General features: G+C 47.4%; 1 protein-coding gene across 1 annotated transcript in view; it reads left to right on the forward strand.

Moving 5' to 3' along the window:
- Positions 1-12,566, forward strand: part of CHMP4B (charged multivesicular body protein 4B) — a 37,860-nt gene extending 25,294 nt beyond the window's left edge. Inside the window, exons 2-5 of the mRNA XM_003932051.3 lie at positions 6,857-7,034; positions 9,272-9,386; positions 10,306-10,432; positions 11,695-12,566. Coding sequence (XP_003932100.1) covers positions 6,857-7,034; positions 9,272-9,386; positions 10,306-10,432; positions 11,695-11,759 — 485 coding nt within the window. The 3' untranslated portion in view covers positions 11,760-12,566. The remainder of the gene's footprint in view (positions 1-6,856; positions 7,035-9,271; positions 9,387-10,305; positions 10,433-11,694) is intronic.
- Positions 12,567-14,553: the final 1,987 nt, after the last annotated feature.

Here is a 14,553-nt window from a genome sequence, read left to right on the forward strand (position 1 = left end):
CACAACTACTTATTTTGCCATCTCTAAATGGAGTGCATTAGCTCCAGGCCACAGAGAGCAAATTAGAGGAACAGGGAGATACATCACAGAGAAGGCGGCTGCTCTGAAAAAAGCTGTCTGCCCCTCTTGCCTCAGCTCTCCAGCTGTGTGGGAATAAATACAGCGGTGTCAGGGACAGTGTGCCAAAGCTTTTGCAGGATGAGGCTCTCGTCCTGCAGGTGAGCCTGAGACACTGTCTGAGCAGCGATGGACACAAAACAGCCTGTCTGGGCTTCCAAAGTGCCTTTTGGTTTCTAGTAACTGTATTCCCACGCTGTCCCGGCCATCCTCACACAGGGTAGAGAAATGAGAGCCCATCCCTGCCCTGCCTTCTGAAACTGCAGGTGTATCAACAGCACTCCTTAGGGGAAGGGACTCTTGAACCAGCCCGATTAGCACCTCTTTCCCATTATTTTTTCCCCCTTCTATCTGGGGACCCAGGGAGCAAACCAGGTAGCTTTTTGGTTCTTTCATATATCAGCATGAGCTTTAAAATGGAGTTTGTCAAGGGCGGGGTTTGGAAACCAGATAAAAGAACATTAGGTAGACTGTTTTCCTTATGGCACGGGGAACTGCTGGTTTATTTGTAGCAGCTAAATTTGGAGACAACAGACTTGTGGCAGTGGAAAGAGTCCTGGGCTAGAGACCTGGGCTCTAGTCTTGGTTCTTCCTCTGACTCACTGAGGGGTCCTGGCAAGCAGTGCTGCCTATTCTGGACATCATTTTTCTCAGTTATCTAATGAGGGCCTAGTCTTCATTATCTCTAAGAGTTCCTCAAGCCCTCTCTATTCTTGATGGCATGATTATAACTCTTATTTTGTCAAAGTTTGGTGGGATCTCTAATGCCATGTGGTACAAAGATGGTCACTAATAACCATCTTTACAGGAGGATGGGTTTCTTTGACATTGGTGACTAGCTGTGTTGTTTTGACTTGGGGTCTTCCAAGATCAGAAAGCATTGGCTAAGTGCAGGGTGGTATGGCTGTAGACTCGATTTTGGGTCTTTTCTTGCCCATGCATACAGGGCAGATGACAGATGACACCCCCATCACTCTCTTTGTCCAGCAAAGCAACCAGTGGCTTGAGGGCCAGGCATGGTTCTCTTGGCTAAGTGCAGCCTGAATATCTGAGTTTATTCACGGGCAGAATGAGCCAGGAGGATCTATCTGAGTGATTGCTGGAGGCAGGCAAGTGGGGCTCCCTCAGCCTTCCTTGACTCTCTGCCTGCCAGTAGCCCTGCTGGGACCAGGCTGCTGAGGGTTCTTCAGAACACTCACTTAGGCTGGAGTCCTGGTGTTGCATTTGTGTGTAAGTGTTCTCAGGAGTGCGTTCATTTGCTTTGTCGTTCATGCTGAGAGGGGGAAAGCAGCACCCCTGTTCCCTCCCAGCCCTGTACCTTCTGTTAGATGACTTCAAAGGTAGACTCCTGGGTCTTCGAAAGGACGGTAGACACCACCATTCATTTAGTGAGAGTATTATTGGGCCCTCCTTCCCTCCATTCCTGAATTTCTCTATACTGGTAATGAGTGAATAGTTATGACTTCTTGGCATCTATTGAGATGCCCTGGGCTATTTACCAGTATACTGAACACCCCCAGTTCTGGGACAGGCAGACTTGCCCTCCTCAGCAGCTCTTCAGAGAAGTCATGTTTGCCTAGGAGAAAGGAACCTCCTGTCTAGTTGTATGGAACTGATGTGTTCTCTAAAAATGGTTTCTCTAATCACTAACTGTTGCCTTGCAGAAAGGGTTTCCATCCTGGGTGAATGTCTTTTTGACTGGTCTCTGCTTCTTAGGGTATCTGTTCTGTGTCTTTCCTCTAAATAGCTGTTTAGAGGGTCTAATGAAGCAACTGTCTGGAGACCAATGTTTATTTCAACATGGTTGGAGTTGTTTTTGCTTCAGCTTTCAGAGCCAATAAAGCTGGTTATTAGATTCCGTAATTGCTGCTGTAATTACTCTCTTGGAACCGGCAAAGGCATAATTAAATATGGAGATTCCATGGACTTTTTTTCCCCATCTAAAAGCAACCTCTTAAACGTCTATTGGCCTGGGTTATATTTCAATTGTTAAAGCCATTGTGTTTGTAAATGACACTGGGGGTTCTCTGGCAGAAAAGGGATTTCTTTAGACAACTCTTTTTTGAATATTTGATTTAGATTAACAGCTTCTCTTTAACCCAGTACTTGTTTTGTAATCTAACCATCAGGAATTTGGAGAAATTAAGGCAAGACATTAAGAACCAGTATATGTTTAATATTTATGAAAACATTGGGTTGATTACAAATAGAAACAAATTTCTGTGATCAGAAATAAGCCTGGGATGGAGGAAGTTTTACTAAGTGTAGTAGTATTCAAGAAGAACGGCATTTTACTCGTGGAAGCACTCCAATACCGCTGAGCCTTTAATTTGCCCTGGTATATATACCTCACCACTGGTGCCACACATTTGTGAGATACAGGAGATGGTTCAAGTGCTGTGAATATTTGTCTATATCTGCTTTTGCAGCACAGATGCTGACCCCATGTCTATTTTCAAGGTTACTTTACTCATAAAGCCTGTTTGGGGCTTTCTGTAGGGAAAATACATCGTGTAGCCTTTCTCTTTGGAGTTCTCAACTAGTTGAGAAACACACACAGCAGATAGATCTAGATAAAAAAAAAAATCAAGTCATGGAGAGTTCACTGCAAGGAGGGGAAGAGGCTGTGTGAACCCTGCAGGCAGGCAGGGGAGTCCTGGGGGGATTCCCTGGGACTGTCCCTCATACTGTTTGCTCAGGACCTATCCTCAGTATGAGAGAGCACACCTCACAGCCAGGTGCTTGTGGCAAGTCCCTGTTTTATGGGCCAGGAGGAATGCTGCCAGATGATTGTTCTAGCCTGTGTTTCAGTAAGACATCAATTCTCTGGGTCAGAGGTGCACAGGAGATAAAATGTGGGTGCGTCCCCCATGAAGAACCCTGGATACAATATATGAAAACCTTGTAAAACAAATGAAGTTGGAGGTTCAATTTAGTAGATACTAAGCACTTACCGTGTATCATTCATTGTGCTGGATTGCTGATCTGCAAAGATGAGTAATATTAGCATTATTTCATTCGGAGTGGGTATGGGCTCTTGCTTTCCTCCCTGGTATATTTGAGTATTTGCTTCCAGATCATATATTGTTTGGGGGATTTTAGAGGTGGAGGTGGAGGTCAGAGAAAGTTAGGATTAGCATACAAGGAGTCACTCCCAGTGGAAAATGTATTGGAGAAAAAGCAGTTCTAAATCTATGATGTTAACAGGGAAATAACTTTGGTTTTAAATATAAGAATGTAGCTGACTGTATAAAACCAGTTTCATAAGCATTTTATCAAGCTCCTGCTGCACTCGGGACACTGAAAAGCAAGGCAGCTCTGTCAAAGAGTGTTTGCTGTAAGAACTGTCTCAGAGTCACTTGCTGTCAGTCTGAGCCCAAGAGGAAGAGCATAGGGCTGGGAGTCACACAGACCACTCCCCTCCTCACTTGGCAGCAGGATGACTTGGGTGAGCTGCATCACCTTTCGGATCCCCAGTCTCCTTGTTCATTTGAGATCTCTGGATAATTAAATGAAATACGAGGCAGATGGGACTGCCCGTTGCTTTTCACCATCACGCAGCAGACTCTTGGAAGGCCTTGGTGCATATATATATATATTTTTTCCCCCTGAGATGGAGTCTTGCTCTGTTGCCCAGGCTGGACTGCAGTGGCATGATCTTGGCTCACTGCAACCTCCACTTCCTGGGCTCAAGCAATTCTCCTGTATCAGCCTCCCAAGTAGCTGGGGCTACAGGTGTGCACCACCACGCTTGGCTAATTTTTGTATTTTTAGTAGAGATGGCGTTTCACCATGTTGACCAGGCTGATCTCCAATGCCTGACCTTAGGTGATCCACCCACCTCGGCCTCCCGGAGTGCTGGGATTATAGGCATGAGCCACCATGCCAGCCTGGAAGGCCTTGGTGAATCTTGAATGGTGGGCGGGGCTGTGGGTGGTGGAGCTGGCTGGAGGGGACTAGGGAAGGGGGTACTATGGGACATTGGCACTTGATCTTAGAAGGATTCACTTGGTGATTAGAGTATGTCTAGGGTATGGCTTTTGTGGGAAAGCAGCACAGCACCAAGGAAGTCACAGGAAGCAGGCCAGTAGCCGCACGCCCTGGGGCACTCACAAGACTTCTCCAGGACCTCTTCCCTCTGACATTACTGATGGCAAAGGCGGTTCTGTAGACCTTATGCTAGGCCTCCCAGGACTTGGACTTGCGGAGAGACTTCTAACGCTTTGCCTCTGCAGGACTTGGCAGGCCATATTAAACCATAGGGCAAACAGAGCTACTGAGAATTTTTCAGCAAAAGAACGGCTGTATTTCATTCCCTCTTCTGTGTTCCCACCATCCCCCGTCACCCTCTGCAGGACTGGATGACCCCTCCAGGCCAGTATTCTTCCTTTTTCATTAAGTGGGAGGCATAACATAATGGCAGGGAATGGACTTTGGGGTTCCGTGCCTGGTTTAAGTCCCCTTTCTGCCAGTTACCTGAGCTAAGTCACATGACATCTCAACTTCATTTTTCTCAGCAACTAAAAGGGGTGGTCATTCCAACCTTAAAGGGTCGCTATTTTGAGGCCTTTATGAAGTGAGCATGACTTAGTGCTACCAGAAGGTGAGAGCGAAGAGTCTTGAGGATCCCATGGTGTGACTGCAGGATGAGTTTCTTGAAGTCAGGGGCCATTCCGGCCTATATCAGAATCAAGGGAGATAACGGATTAAGTGGATTTTCAGATTTTAGTGAGGCACATTTCATTGTTGTTCAGATGTTTTATGAGTTCTCTTCATGTGTGTATGTATGTATTTTGGTCAGCATTCGTTGGAAAGACTGGCTGGGAGAATTTTTCTGCTGCTTTTAGAGGAACTGTGGACTGCTATATGCAGGCCAAGCCATTTTCCCTTGGCAAATGGTCTTTAGGACAGAATTTCATGTCGACAGGGGGTGTGAGTAGAAAGACCATGGGACCTATTCATGTGACACATGGAGAAACCACAGCCCCATAGGGGAAGGCCTGTGACCTCCAGTCTGCAGGAGGTGGCCATGGTCCAGAACTCCAGGACATGGGAGAATATGCGTGCTGGGTGCATGTGTGTGAGGCTAGTGCTCCTGACCCAGCCCAGTCCGGCTCAGCCATTTCTCCTGACAGAGTCTGTGCTAAGCCTCCTTCCTGGTTTTTGATGCCCATTGCAGGGGAGCAAAAAATAGCTTCCCTTCTAGGCTCTTTGGCTGGTCTACCAACTAAATTGATGTAAGACAGATTAACAAGAGAAAAACCATATTTAGTTGCATATGTACATGTGGAAATCACACAAAATACGAGACTTGAAGAAGAGTCAGATGCTTGAAGCTTATATAGCATCCTGAGTTACTGAAAAGAATAGGGGCTTGGGCTGGGGGTGGGGTTACAAGTTAGGGGAGGGTGAGGGGAAGAATCACTGTATGGTGAATAAAGGTGGTGTTAGCAGATAAAAGGTCTCTTAGGTAGTAAAAGTTGTCTGGAGCAGCCCTCTTCCTGACACAGATAATTTTAGTAATGTAGCTTTCCTTCCTAGATGTACTTTTTTTTTTTTTTTTTTTTTTTTTAAACGAAAGGACAGCTTTTTGAGCTACCAGTTTCCCAGAATAACCAGCTCAAAATATGCCAAAGAAGTATATTTTGGGGCTTTGGTGGTGGTATATTCTCATTTCCTATGGTCATATTTTGGGGTGGTGTGTTCTGAGCCCCAACATCATCTAAGATGTGTGCTAAAGATACTTTTCAGTGTGAAGAGCAGAACTGAGACCGTGAGGGGAAGAAAATCTGGGTTTCAAGTTGGGAGATGTGGTTTTGGTCCCAGTTCTTCTACACATTCACCTTGGTCAAATTTTTTGCCTTGACTACTGGACCTTCCCAGGAGGTGATCTCTACATACGGTCTCTGCATGCTAGGAGGCTAAGGCAGATGATGCCACTGACTTGACCAAATGGTCAGACTCTAGGTTTGGCCATGGCAGGGAGTTGTGTCTGTCTTTTTAGTTTAGTTGTGTTTTCGATGATGGAGAACGCTGTCGTAGCCATCTTCAGGCATGGAGCTTTTTGCTTGTGAATACATTTCCAGAAGGAAACCACTGGGTCAGAGGTTAAGAACATCAGGATGATTGTTGCTGTGTTCCCATGTTACTTTTTGAAAGCATTATAATAGTTTACAGAGTTGTTGGTTATGAGTGAAATCGCATTTTTAATCCAAACTGATCTACTATTTGGTATGGTCATTATATTTATTATTTCTGTAATGTAATTGGCATAAAATGGTACCTTAAAGTTGCTTTATAATAATGAGAGCCGCTTTTTTTGAGGGCTATACATACTGATTATTCGATGTGCCAGGTGTTTACCTACGTTATGTCGCTGCTGCTCACACTGACCCCATCTGTGAAGCTAAGTAGCTCATCTGAGCCTGTGAGCTGCGGTTTGACCCCAGAGCGCCGTCTTCCTTGAGTGGCTGTCTCTGCTTTGATTTGTGTGTACACATGGTTACTGGAGGGTTGAACGTTGGCTTGTATACTTGTTTACTGGCCATGTTTTGAGGTATGTGAATTTTAGGTTTTTGTAGAAAATTGAATGTGCTCTCTGTGTAGAATTTATGAACCCTCTGCTATAGTGGAAGCAACAACAGAGGTGCTTCCAGTAGAGTTGGGGAGAGGACTCAGTGAACACTAGGACTCACCCTGTGCCTGGGCACTCTGAAACCCTGTTTTCTCCCCCATGCAGCGGCCCTCCAGGCACTGAAGCGTAAGAAAAGGTATGAGAAGCAGCTGGCACAGATCGACGGCACATTATCAACCATTGAGTTCCAGCGGGAGGCCCTGGAGAACGCCAACACCAACACTGAGGTGCTCAAGAACATGGGCTATGCCGCCAAGGCCATGAAGGCGGCCCACGACAACATGTACGTGTCCATCCACCCCTGCGCCACGGGGCACCCAGGCCATGGCCTTGGGCACACAGACCCCTTGACTTACCTATTCGCGCACCTGAGTTTGTTTTAATTCTCATTCTTTTTTGGAACTCCTAAAATGGAAGATGTGCCTTTGGAAGCAGATTTCATGGGATGCAAAAATATTTCCTGAGTAATTCAGAGTTATTGTGAGGAGCATAGTTTCAAGCTGGAAGGGTTCTCTTTAGAAGGTCCTTTTTTCCAGACCTCTGGTTATGAAGGTGGGAAAGCTGTGTGACATGGGAGCTTGGATAGAAATGGGATTAGAATCAGTGCCCATGATTTTTCCTTGATGCTGTCGGGGGCCCTGAAATGTGTGGTTCAACCGAGAGCTTTGGATCTCTCTGTTCCGGTGTCTTGTTTTGATGGAGTCGTCTGCCTTCTCCCTTTCTCTCCTGCTGTAACTGTCATATTGACAATGATCTTGCTCTCAGCAGTCCTTCTTGTCCTATATGGCTACCTCTCATGACAGTGGGCTAAGAAACTAGATAACCAAGCTTGTTACAATTGTAACTAAAGGCCAAGGTAAGGAGGCTCCAAATGAAGGCATCTCTCATGAATAAAATCTGCATTTGGGCCAGGTGTGGTGGCTCATGCCTATAATCCCAGCACTTCGGGAGGCTGAGGCGAGTGGATCACCTGAGGTCAGGAGTTTGAGACCAGCCTGACCAACATGGTTGAAACCCCCTGTCTACTAAAAATACAAAAATTAGCCGGGTGTTTTGGCATGTGCCTGTAATCCCAGTACTGGAGGCTGAGGCAGGAGAATCGTTTGAACCCAGGAGGCGGAAGTTGCAGTGAGCTGAGATTGTGCCACTGCACTCCAGCCTGGGTTACAGAGCAAGACTCCATCTCAATTTATTTGTTTTAGTGCTTAGATTTGGCAGCATATATTTGGGGGTGCTAGGAGCCCTTTTTGCTTCCTTTTGGGTACTCAGCTGTGCTGTCCAATGGGTAGGGAAAACACGGAAATGCACCCTATGGGCTTGCCATCTGTTTTGTAAATAAAGTTTTATTATCATTTGAGGCAAGATCTTGCTGTGTCTGTCTGGGGTGGAGTGCTGTGGCTCGATCTTAGCTCACTGCACCCTCAAAGTCCTGGGCTCAAGCCATCCTCCCACTTCAGCCTCCTGAGTAGCTAGGACTACAGGTGTGTGACATCATGCCTGGGTAATTTTTAAAATTTTCTGTAGGGATGGGGTCTCACTATGTTGCCCAGGCTGGTCTCAAACTCCTGGCCTCAAGTGATCCTCCCTCCCCAGCCTCTCAAAGTTTTGGGATTATAGGTGTGAGTCACCATGCCTGGCCTTAAAAGTTTTAGCGAAATACAATCATGCCCTTAATTTACATATTGTCTGTGGCAGCTTTTGTGCTATGCAGCAGGGTTGAGTATTTGCAGCACAGATTGTATGGCCATAAATTCTAAAGTATTTACTATTTGGCCCTTTGCAGAAAAAGTGTGATGATCTTGCTCTAGAAATATGAGGTTGCAGGAGAAGTAGCCTTCAAATAAGTGAGGTTTTGTCTGAGGTGGATGTTCACTGGAGCAAGGTGCTTAACTGAGGACGATATATATGCCTCATTTCTGTGTTCTCCTAGAAACCTAGCAGGGAGCTCATTAAATACTGTGCAAATGTTGATGTATATGTGTATATATTGTCTTGAGTAATTATAGGTTTTGTGATTGACAGTGTGTAGAAGAAAATTCTGCATATTTGCCTTTCCTTTGGGGCCCTAGAGGATCCACAGGTGGACTGAGTAGATGGAAGGCCCGTCAGGCGGCAAGGCTGTCTTCTGTGATTGGTGCTTTCACTTCTCCCTGTATGGAGTTACTATTGGGCCTGAAAAAGAGCGGTTGGCCCAGGAGTTAAAGCCATGTGGTCTTAACTGACATGTTTACTAATTTGGACGTGGGACCTTGAGAGCGCCACCTGACTTCGCTAAGCCTTATTTCCTTAGGATGTTGGACTGGGTAGTGTCTTAAGGACATTTCCATCCCCTTGAGTCTGTGATTCTCTATTTTAAGGGGGAGAAGGCAGGCAATAATGCTAAGTAACTCCTCAGAGGGAGTAATTGCAGGGGCTGGGAAGTTGATGGTGCGGGGCCCAGTTTTTGCTCCTGCCTTGCCTTGCAGGCCCTCTTTACACAGCCTAATAAATTGACATGATACCTGTCCATTTCATTTGAAGGGACATCGATAAAGTTGATGAGTTAATGCAGGACATTGCTGACCAGCAAGAACTTGCAGAGGAGATTTCAACAGCAATTTCTAAACCTGTAGGGTTTGGAGAAGAGTTTGACGAGGTGAGTGGTTTGTACGGATTCCATAAGCTTCACAAACAACCCCCTGTAGGCTGCCCCTTGATGTGCTTTTAAGATTCTCAGGCAGGGAGTATTTGGACTTGGACAGAGACAGGGCATGGTGTTAACCCTCTCTGGATTCTGCATTGTAAGGGATACTTTCCCTATTTGGGGTAGAAGCTTATGTAGAGTCAAGGAACATTCATCAGGACCCTTCAGCAGGCTTCAGGTCACTAACTGATTTCAACAAGTAGCTAGCCTGCACCTTTCCAGGGCAGGCCCTGGCACGGAGCTGGGCAGCAGAGATGACCAGGCCCTGGAGAAGTTCACAGGATTTGCCCTCAGACAGCTCCAGCATGAGGGAAAGGTAAAGCCAAGGAGGGAGCACTTACCCCTGACCTGAGGGATCTGTCTGGATCTGGGGACCTGCCAGTTTCTGCCGTCACAATATGGGGCCTTGAGTCTCTTAGGTCTTTAAAATACAGTACCAGCCCCTGCTGAAGGTACTTCACTGTGGGCTAGGTTTGAGTCTCCTGAAGCTCTGCTCCTCTCAACACCAGGGTTTTCATGTTTTCAGACTGGAGATTGATGGATGAATCAAGTTCATTTCAAATCAGCAAGCATTCCCGAGCATTCACTCGTGTGTCCAGCTCTGAGCCAAAGAAACAGGAAAGCAGAGATACGATCCCCTCTCCCAGATGCTCAGTCTAGTGCAGGACACCAGAGGAGTACATCAGTGATGTGCAGCGGTGATATGTCCCCAACAGAAGCTGCTTTAGGATATTTGAATCACAGGGTGTGGAACCTGGAGTTCACCTCCCTGCAGACCTTCTCAGAGGGGTGTGTGTCTCTACTGAGCATTAATTAGGTAGGGGTCTGGGATTCCCAGGGAGGGCACTCACATTGTGTTTCCTTTTACCAGGATGAGCTCATGGCGGAATTAGAAGAACTAGAACAGGAGGAACTAGACAAGAATTTGCTGGAAATCAGTGGACCTGAAACAGTCCCTCTACCAAATGTTCCCTCTATAGCCCTACCATCAAAACCCGGTGCGTGCTTCTAGAGTTATGACACACCCATGAGGGCGTGTGGCGGGTGATCTTGGTCGGTGGGCTTTGGTTTGTGTCCTGAGCTTGCCCAAGATTGAGAACTAGATAGGATCCATTGTAATGGCCACAGAGGCCATGTCACCTGCCTTTTTCTGATTTCTCTCTAGAACAGGGTTTCTTAATCTTGATGCTATGGACATGGCCAGATAACTCTCTGGGCAGAGAGATGGAGGGTGGGGGCAGGGTTGTCCGGCGCACTGTGGATGTTCGTGACCACCCCGGTCTCTACCTGCTAAATGCCAGTAGCAACCGCCCTGAGTTAGGTCAACCAAAAATGTCTTCAGACATGGCCAGATGTCCCTTGGAGGGGTTGGGAGGATCACCCCCACTTGAGAGCCTCTTTTCTAGAATGATTTTTTCCTATTTTACTAAAGAAGAGAAAGTTCCAGGCATTGTGAGCAGGTGTGAGAGCTCAAGTGCAGGGCAGCTCTTGCCCCTGTCTAGTATCCTGTACTGTGCATACCTGCAAAAGCCCTGGCCCTTAGAGGCAGCCCCTGGGCAAAGGAAACAGCTTCGATGCCTTTAGAGACCTGGCTCTGTAAAACCTTCATTTCCTCCTTCTTCCTTTTCTCCATCCCCTTGCATAGTATTTCACTCCCAGATAGAAGTAATCCATACAGAACTTCTAGAAAAAGTGAGGTAATTTGATACGGCATGAGGGAGAGTCCTGGGGGCGGTGCATGACCAGTGTGGTCACCTCTCTCCTGTGTATAAAGAGGAAACGGCCCCCTTAAGTGGAGTCAGCTGCCTGGAGTCTTGTGTAGGCAGAGGCCATCCAGCAAGCCTCCTGGACCTGTGTAGCCATGGGTCAAGCCACTGGAGGTAAAAATTGGGGGTTGGCAAGGATTAGATCTCTTGGGGGGTTCTTCCCACTCTCTTCCCACCTTGGAGGCTCTGGGCCCCAAGCCTCATGGGAATCCCGATGGCCTCTGTGTAGAATTCTTGTTTTGTCTGGCCCTGCTGGAGGCGGAGGGTGCGCACTGCCAAAGTGTGTTGGTTTTCCATAGTTTTATGTGGAAAACCAGAGTTGTATGTGGCAGCTTTTAGGCACCAAGGAGCAGTCTGCCTACAGCCTGGAGAGGAGACTGGACACAGGGCAGGGCTGTTTGACAGACGCCATGGAGCGCAGGCAGCCCCAGTGTCTGGCCAGAACATGTTGCAAGCACCAGCTGTCCTAAACAGCCCTTTCTCTTTTCACATAGCCAAGAAGAAAGAAGAGGAAGACGAAGACATGAAGGAATTGGAGAACTGGGCTGGATCCATGTAACAGGTCCAGTGCGGGCTGGGCCCAGACAGACTCTGGTGGCCTGCGCAGCGAGCAGGTGTGTGTGCGTGTGCGGGGCAGGCAGGACGTGGTGCAGGCAGGTTCCATCGCTCTCAACTGTCACTCCAAAGCAGTAGGGCTGCATTGCTGCTCACTCTCTGCATAGCATGGTCTGCACCTGGTGGGATGGGCGGGGGGAGGGGGTGGGCGGGGTGGGAAGTGCCTGCTGTTTATAATGTTGAATTTCTGTAAAATAAACTGTATTTGCAAATCCAACATTAAGCTTCTGGACTACGCTGACTCCACTGCTGAATCCTCAATGGAAAGGGTCTACCGATTACAGTTGAAATGACCTGAAATGTAGCCTCTGTCCTTGTAAGTCAGTTGACTTGCCGCACATCTCTTTGTATACTTGTATGGTACTGGCAGAAAAGTCATTTTTAAAAAGCCATAGGCTTTTCCTTGCCCTTAGCTATAATAATGCATCTGATTTTGATTTCCTCCAGAGCTGTATTTCTGTCCATCACTTGTGTACTGGCCCTGTGTTTGCCACTCTGGCCGACTCCCCACCTCCTTGCTCCCCTGGTCTTTTGGAGTTTGTGACGTTGATTTGAAATGGATGGTGTTCTCTTGAGAGCAAGTGAGATTGTTAGAATTAAGTTCCAGCTATACAGTTTTCTAACATAGCTATAAGGTCCTTGTTGCTGTTTGTGATAACTGATAGATAACTCATTGGAAACATGTGCATACATTTATATTCAGATGAAATTATGGTTTGCACTGTCTATTAAATATCTCGATTAATTTTCATACTTTGCTGTTGTGTTTAATCTATCATTTGCCTCGGGAGCTGACCCTTTCCAGACTGGCAAGGTATACAGTGGAGTCTGGAAACGTGGAGACTTAACCATGACCTATGTCAACAGGTTGAACCAAAGAGCAGAGCTTGTCTTACTAGAAGTCCTGTTTAAGTTCTAGATTGGCCTTCACTGTGCTTGGGGACTCTCTGGTCCAGTTCAGAGTGAGGTGTTTCTTGGGCACTCCAGGGTATTCCTTATTTCTTTCCTGCCAGTGTCCATTGGCAGTGCCAACAGGAGCCTTACCATCTGACAAGGCTCATCAGGAACATTGAAGAAATGGCCTTTCTCATGGGGAGGAAGTGTAGGGCGTGACTGAGAATCTGGGACACAGAGCTCACCCCAGGACTGCTGAGACTCAACAGATGACTCTGGCCCAGCTCCTTCTACTCTGTCCCCTTTTCTTTGGTCTTGTATCCCCTTTAGAGTCTGATGAATGCTGTGGACCCTCCAGAAAGGTAGATCTCTACATATTCATTCTTAATTCTGCATGCAAATTTGCACTATTAAGACACCCTTGTCACTCTGTGCTCACTCCCAAACCTTTTAAAGTAAAACCAACCTGAGTTCACAGTGAGACACCATCATTGCTCAGCCAGTGCCCTGGGGCTCCCGTTCTCACCTGGAAAGCAAAGGGATGGGAGCAGATCAGTTCTGAGGCCCTGTCTGTGTGGAGCGGCTCATGCCCCATCCCTCACCCATCATTGGGCCATCCCAGGGCTGCCATACTTAAAACTGGGACTTGAAGATGGTGGCTTGAAAATTCATGACTTGCATGGAGGTTGGGTCTGGCTAGTCTCAGAAGTTCTTTTACTTCAAGACAAATCTAGTGGCAGTGCTGGCTGCCAGCTTCCACCCCCTCAGCCTGCATTAGTGTGGCCTCTGGGTATCACTTGGTGTGGGAGACCCAGTGGACTTCCTTAAGCTCTTCTTATCAGCTGCCACAGGGCTTCTCGCCATAGGTCTATGTGAGAGGAACTTGCAGACTCAACCTTCCAGCGCTGGCCGACCTGGAAGCCAGGTCCAGGGCAGGGTCTGTGACTCCTCTGAGCAATAGCTGCTTATTTCTGCTAGGTGTGGGTCTTGTGCCAGGGCCCGTGGGGTACAGTGTTAAGTAATCCCCAGCCCCTCTCCTGTTCTCAGGAGGATCTTGGGGCCAGAGAGAGAAGTTAGTGAGTCAAGATTCCTTGGCTATAAGCAACAGAAGCCTCAACCCGCTGGTATAAGCAATGAAGACATTTGCTTATTCAGGAAAACTTAGTCAACAGATATCCCTGCCCTCAAGGTGGTTACAGTCTAAAAATCTCAGGACAAGAAGTCTTGGTGGTGGTGGTGGGGTTCTGGGTTTGGAGTAGTGGTTCAACCATATCTTCAAGAACCAGATTCTTTGCATTCTTCTGCTTCAGCACCCTGGACACACAGAGGCTCCCCCCGCCACCCCCACCCCCTTTTTTTTTTTTGAGACAGGGTCTCACTTTGTCACCCAGGCTTGGATGCTGTGATCATGGCTTACTGCAACCTCAAACTTCTGGGCTCAAGCAATCCTCCCATCTCAGCCTCCTGAGTAGCTGGCACGCTACTCCCAGCTAATTTGTACATTTCTGTAGAGAGGGAGTCTCACGATGTTGCCCAGGCTGATCTTGGACTCCTGGGCTCAAGCGATGTTCCCACCTCACTCCTGTTGCCACACCTCGGCCTCCCAAGGTTCTGGGTTTGCAGGAGTGAGCTACCACACCTGGCTGGAAGGCTTGCCTTCTCTTGGTTGTGAGTTGATCCTTCCTCACACAGTCAGTGTCATGAAGCAGCAGGTCCAGCACCCGCCAGCTTTCCCTTCACCCGAGCCCATGTTAGCAGGCCAGGCTGCCCCAGAGTCTTCTCACAACTTGTCCTTTATGCTTTGTGGACCATAACTGTCACATGGCCACTTCTTGCTGCAAGGT

Source organism: Saimiri boliviensis, chromosome 9 (assembly GCF_048565385.1).
Source record: "Saimiri boliviensis isolate mSaiBol1 chromosome 9, mSaiBol1.pri, whole genome shotgun sequence".
Taxonomy (NCBI): Eukaryota; Metazoa; Chordata; class Mammalia; order Primates; family Cebidae; genus Saimiri; species Saimiri boliviensis.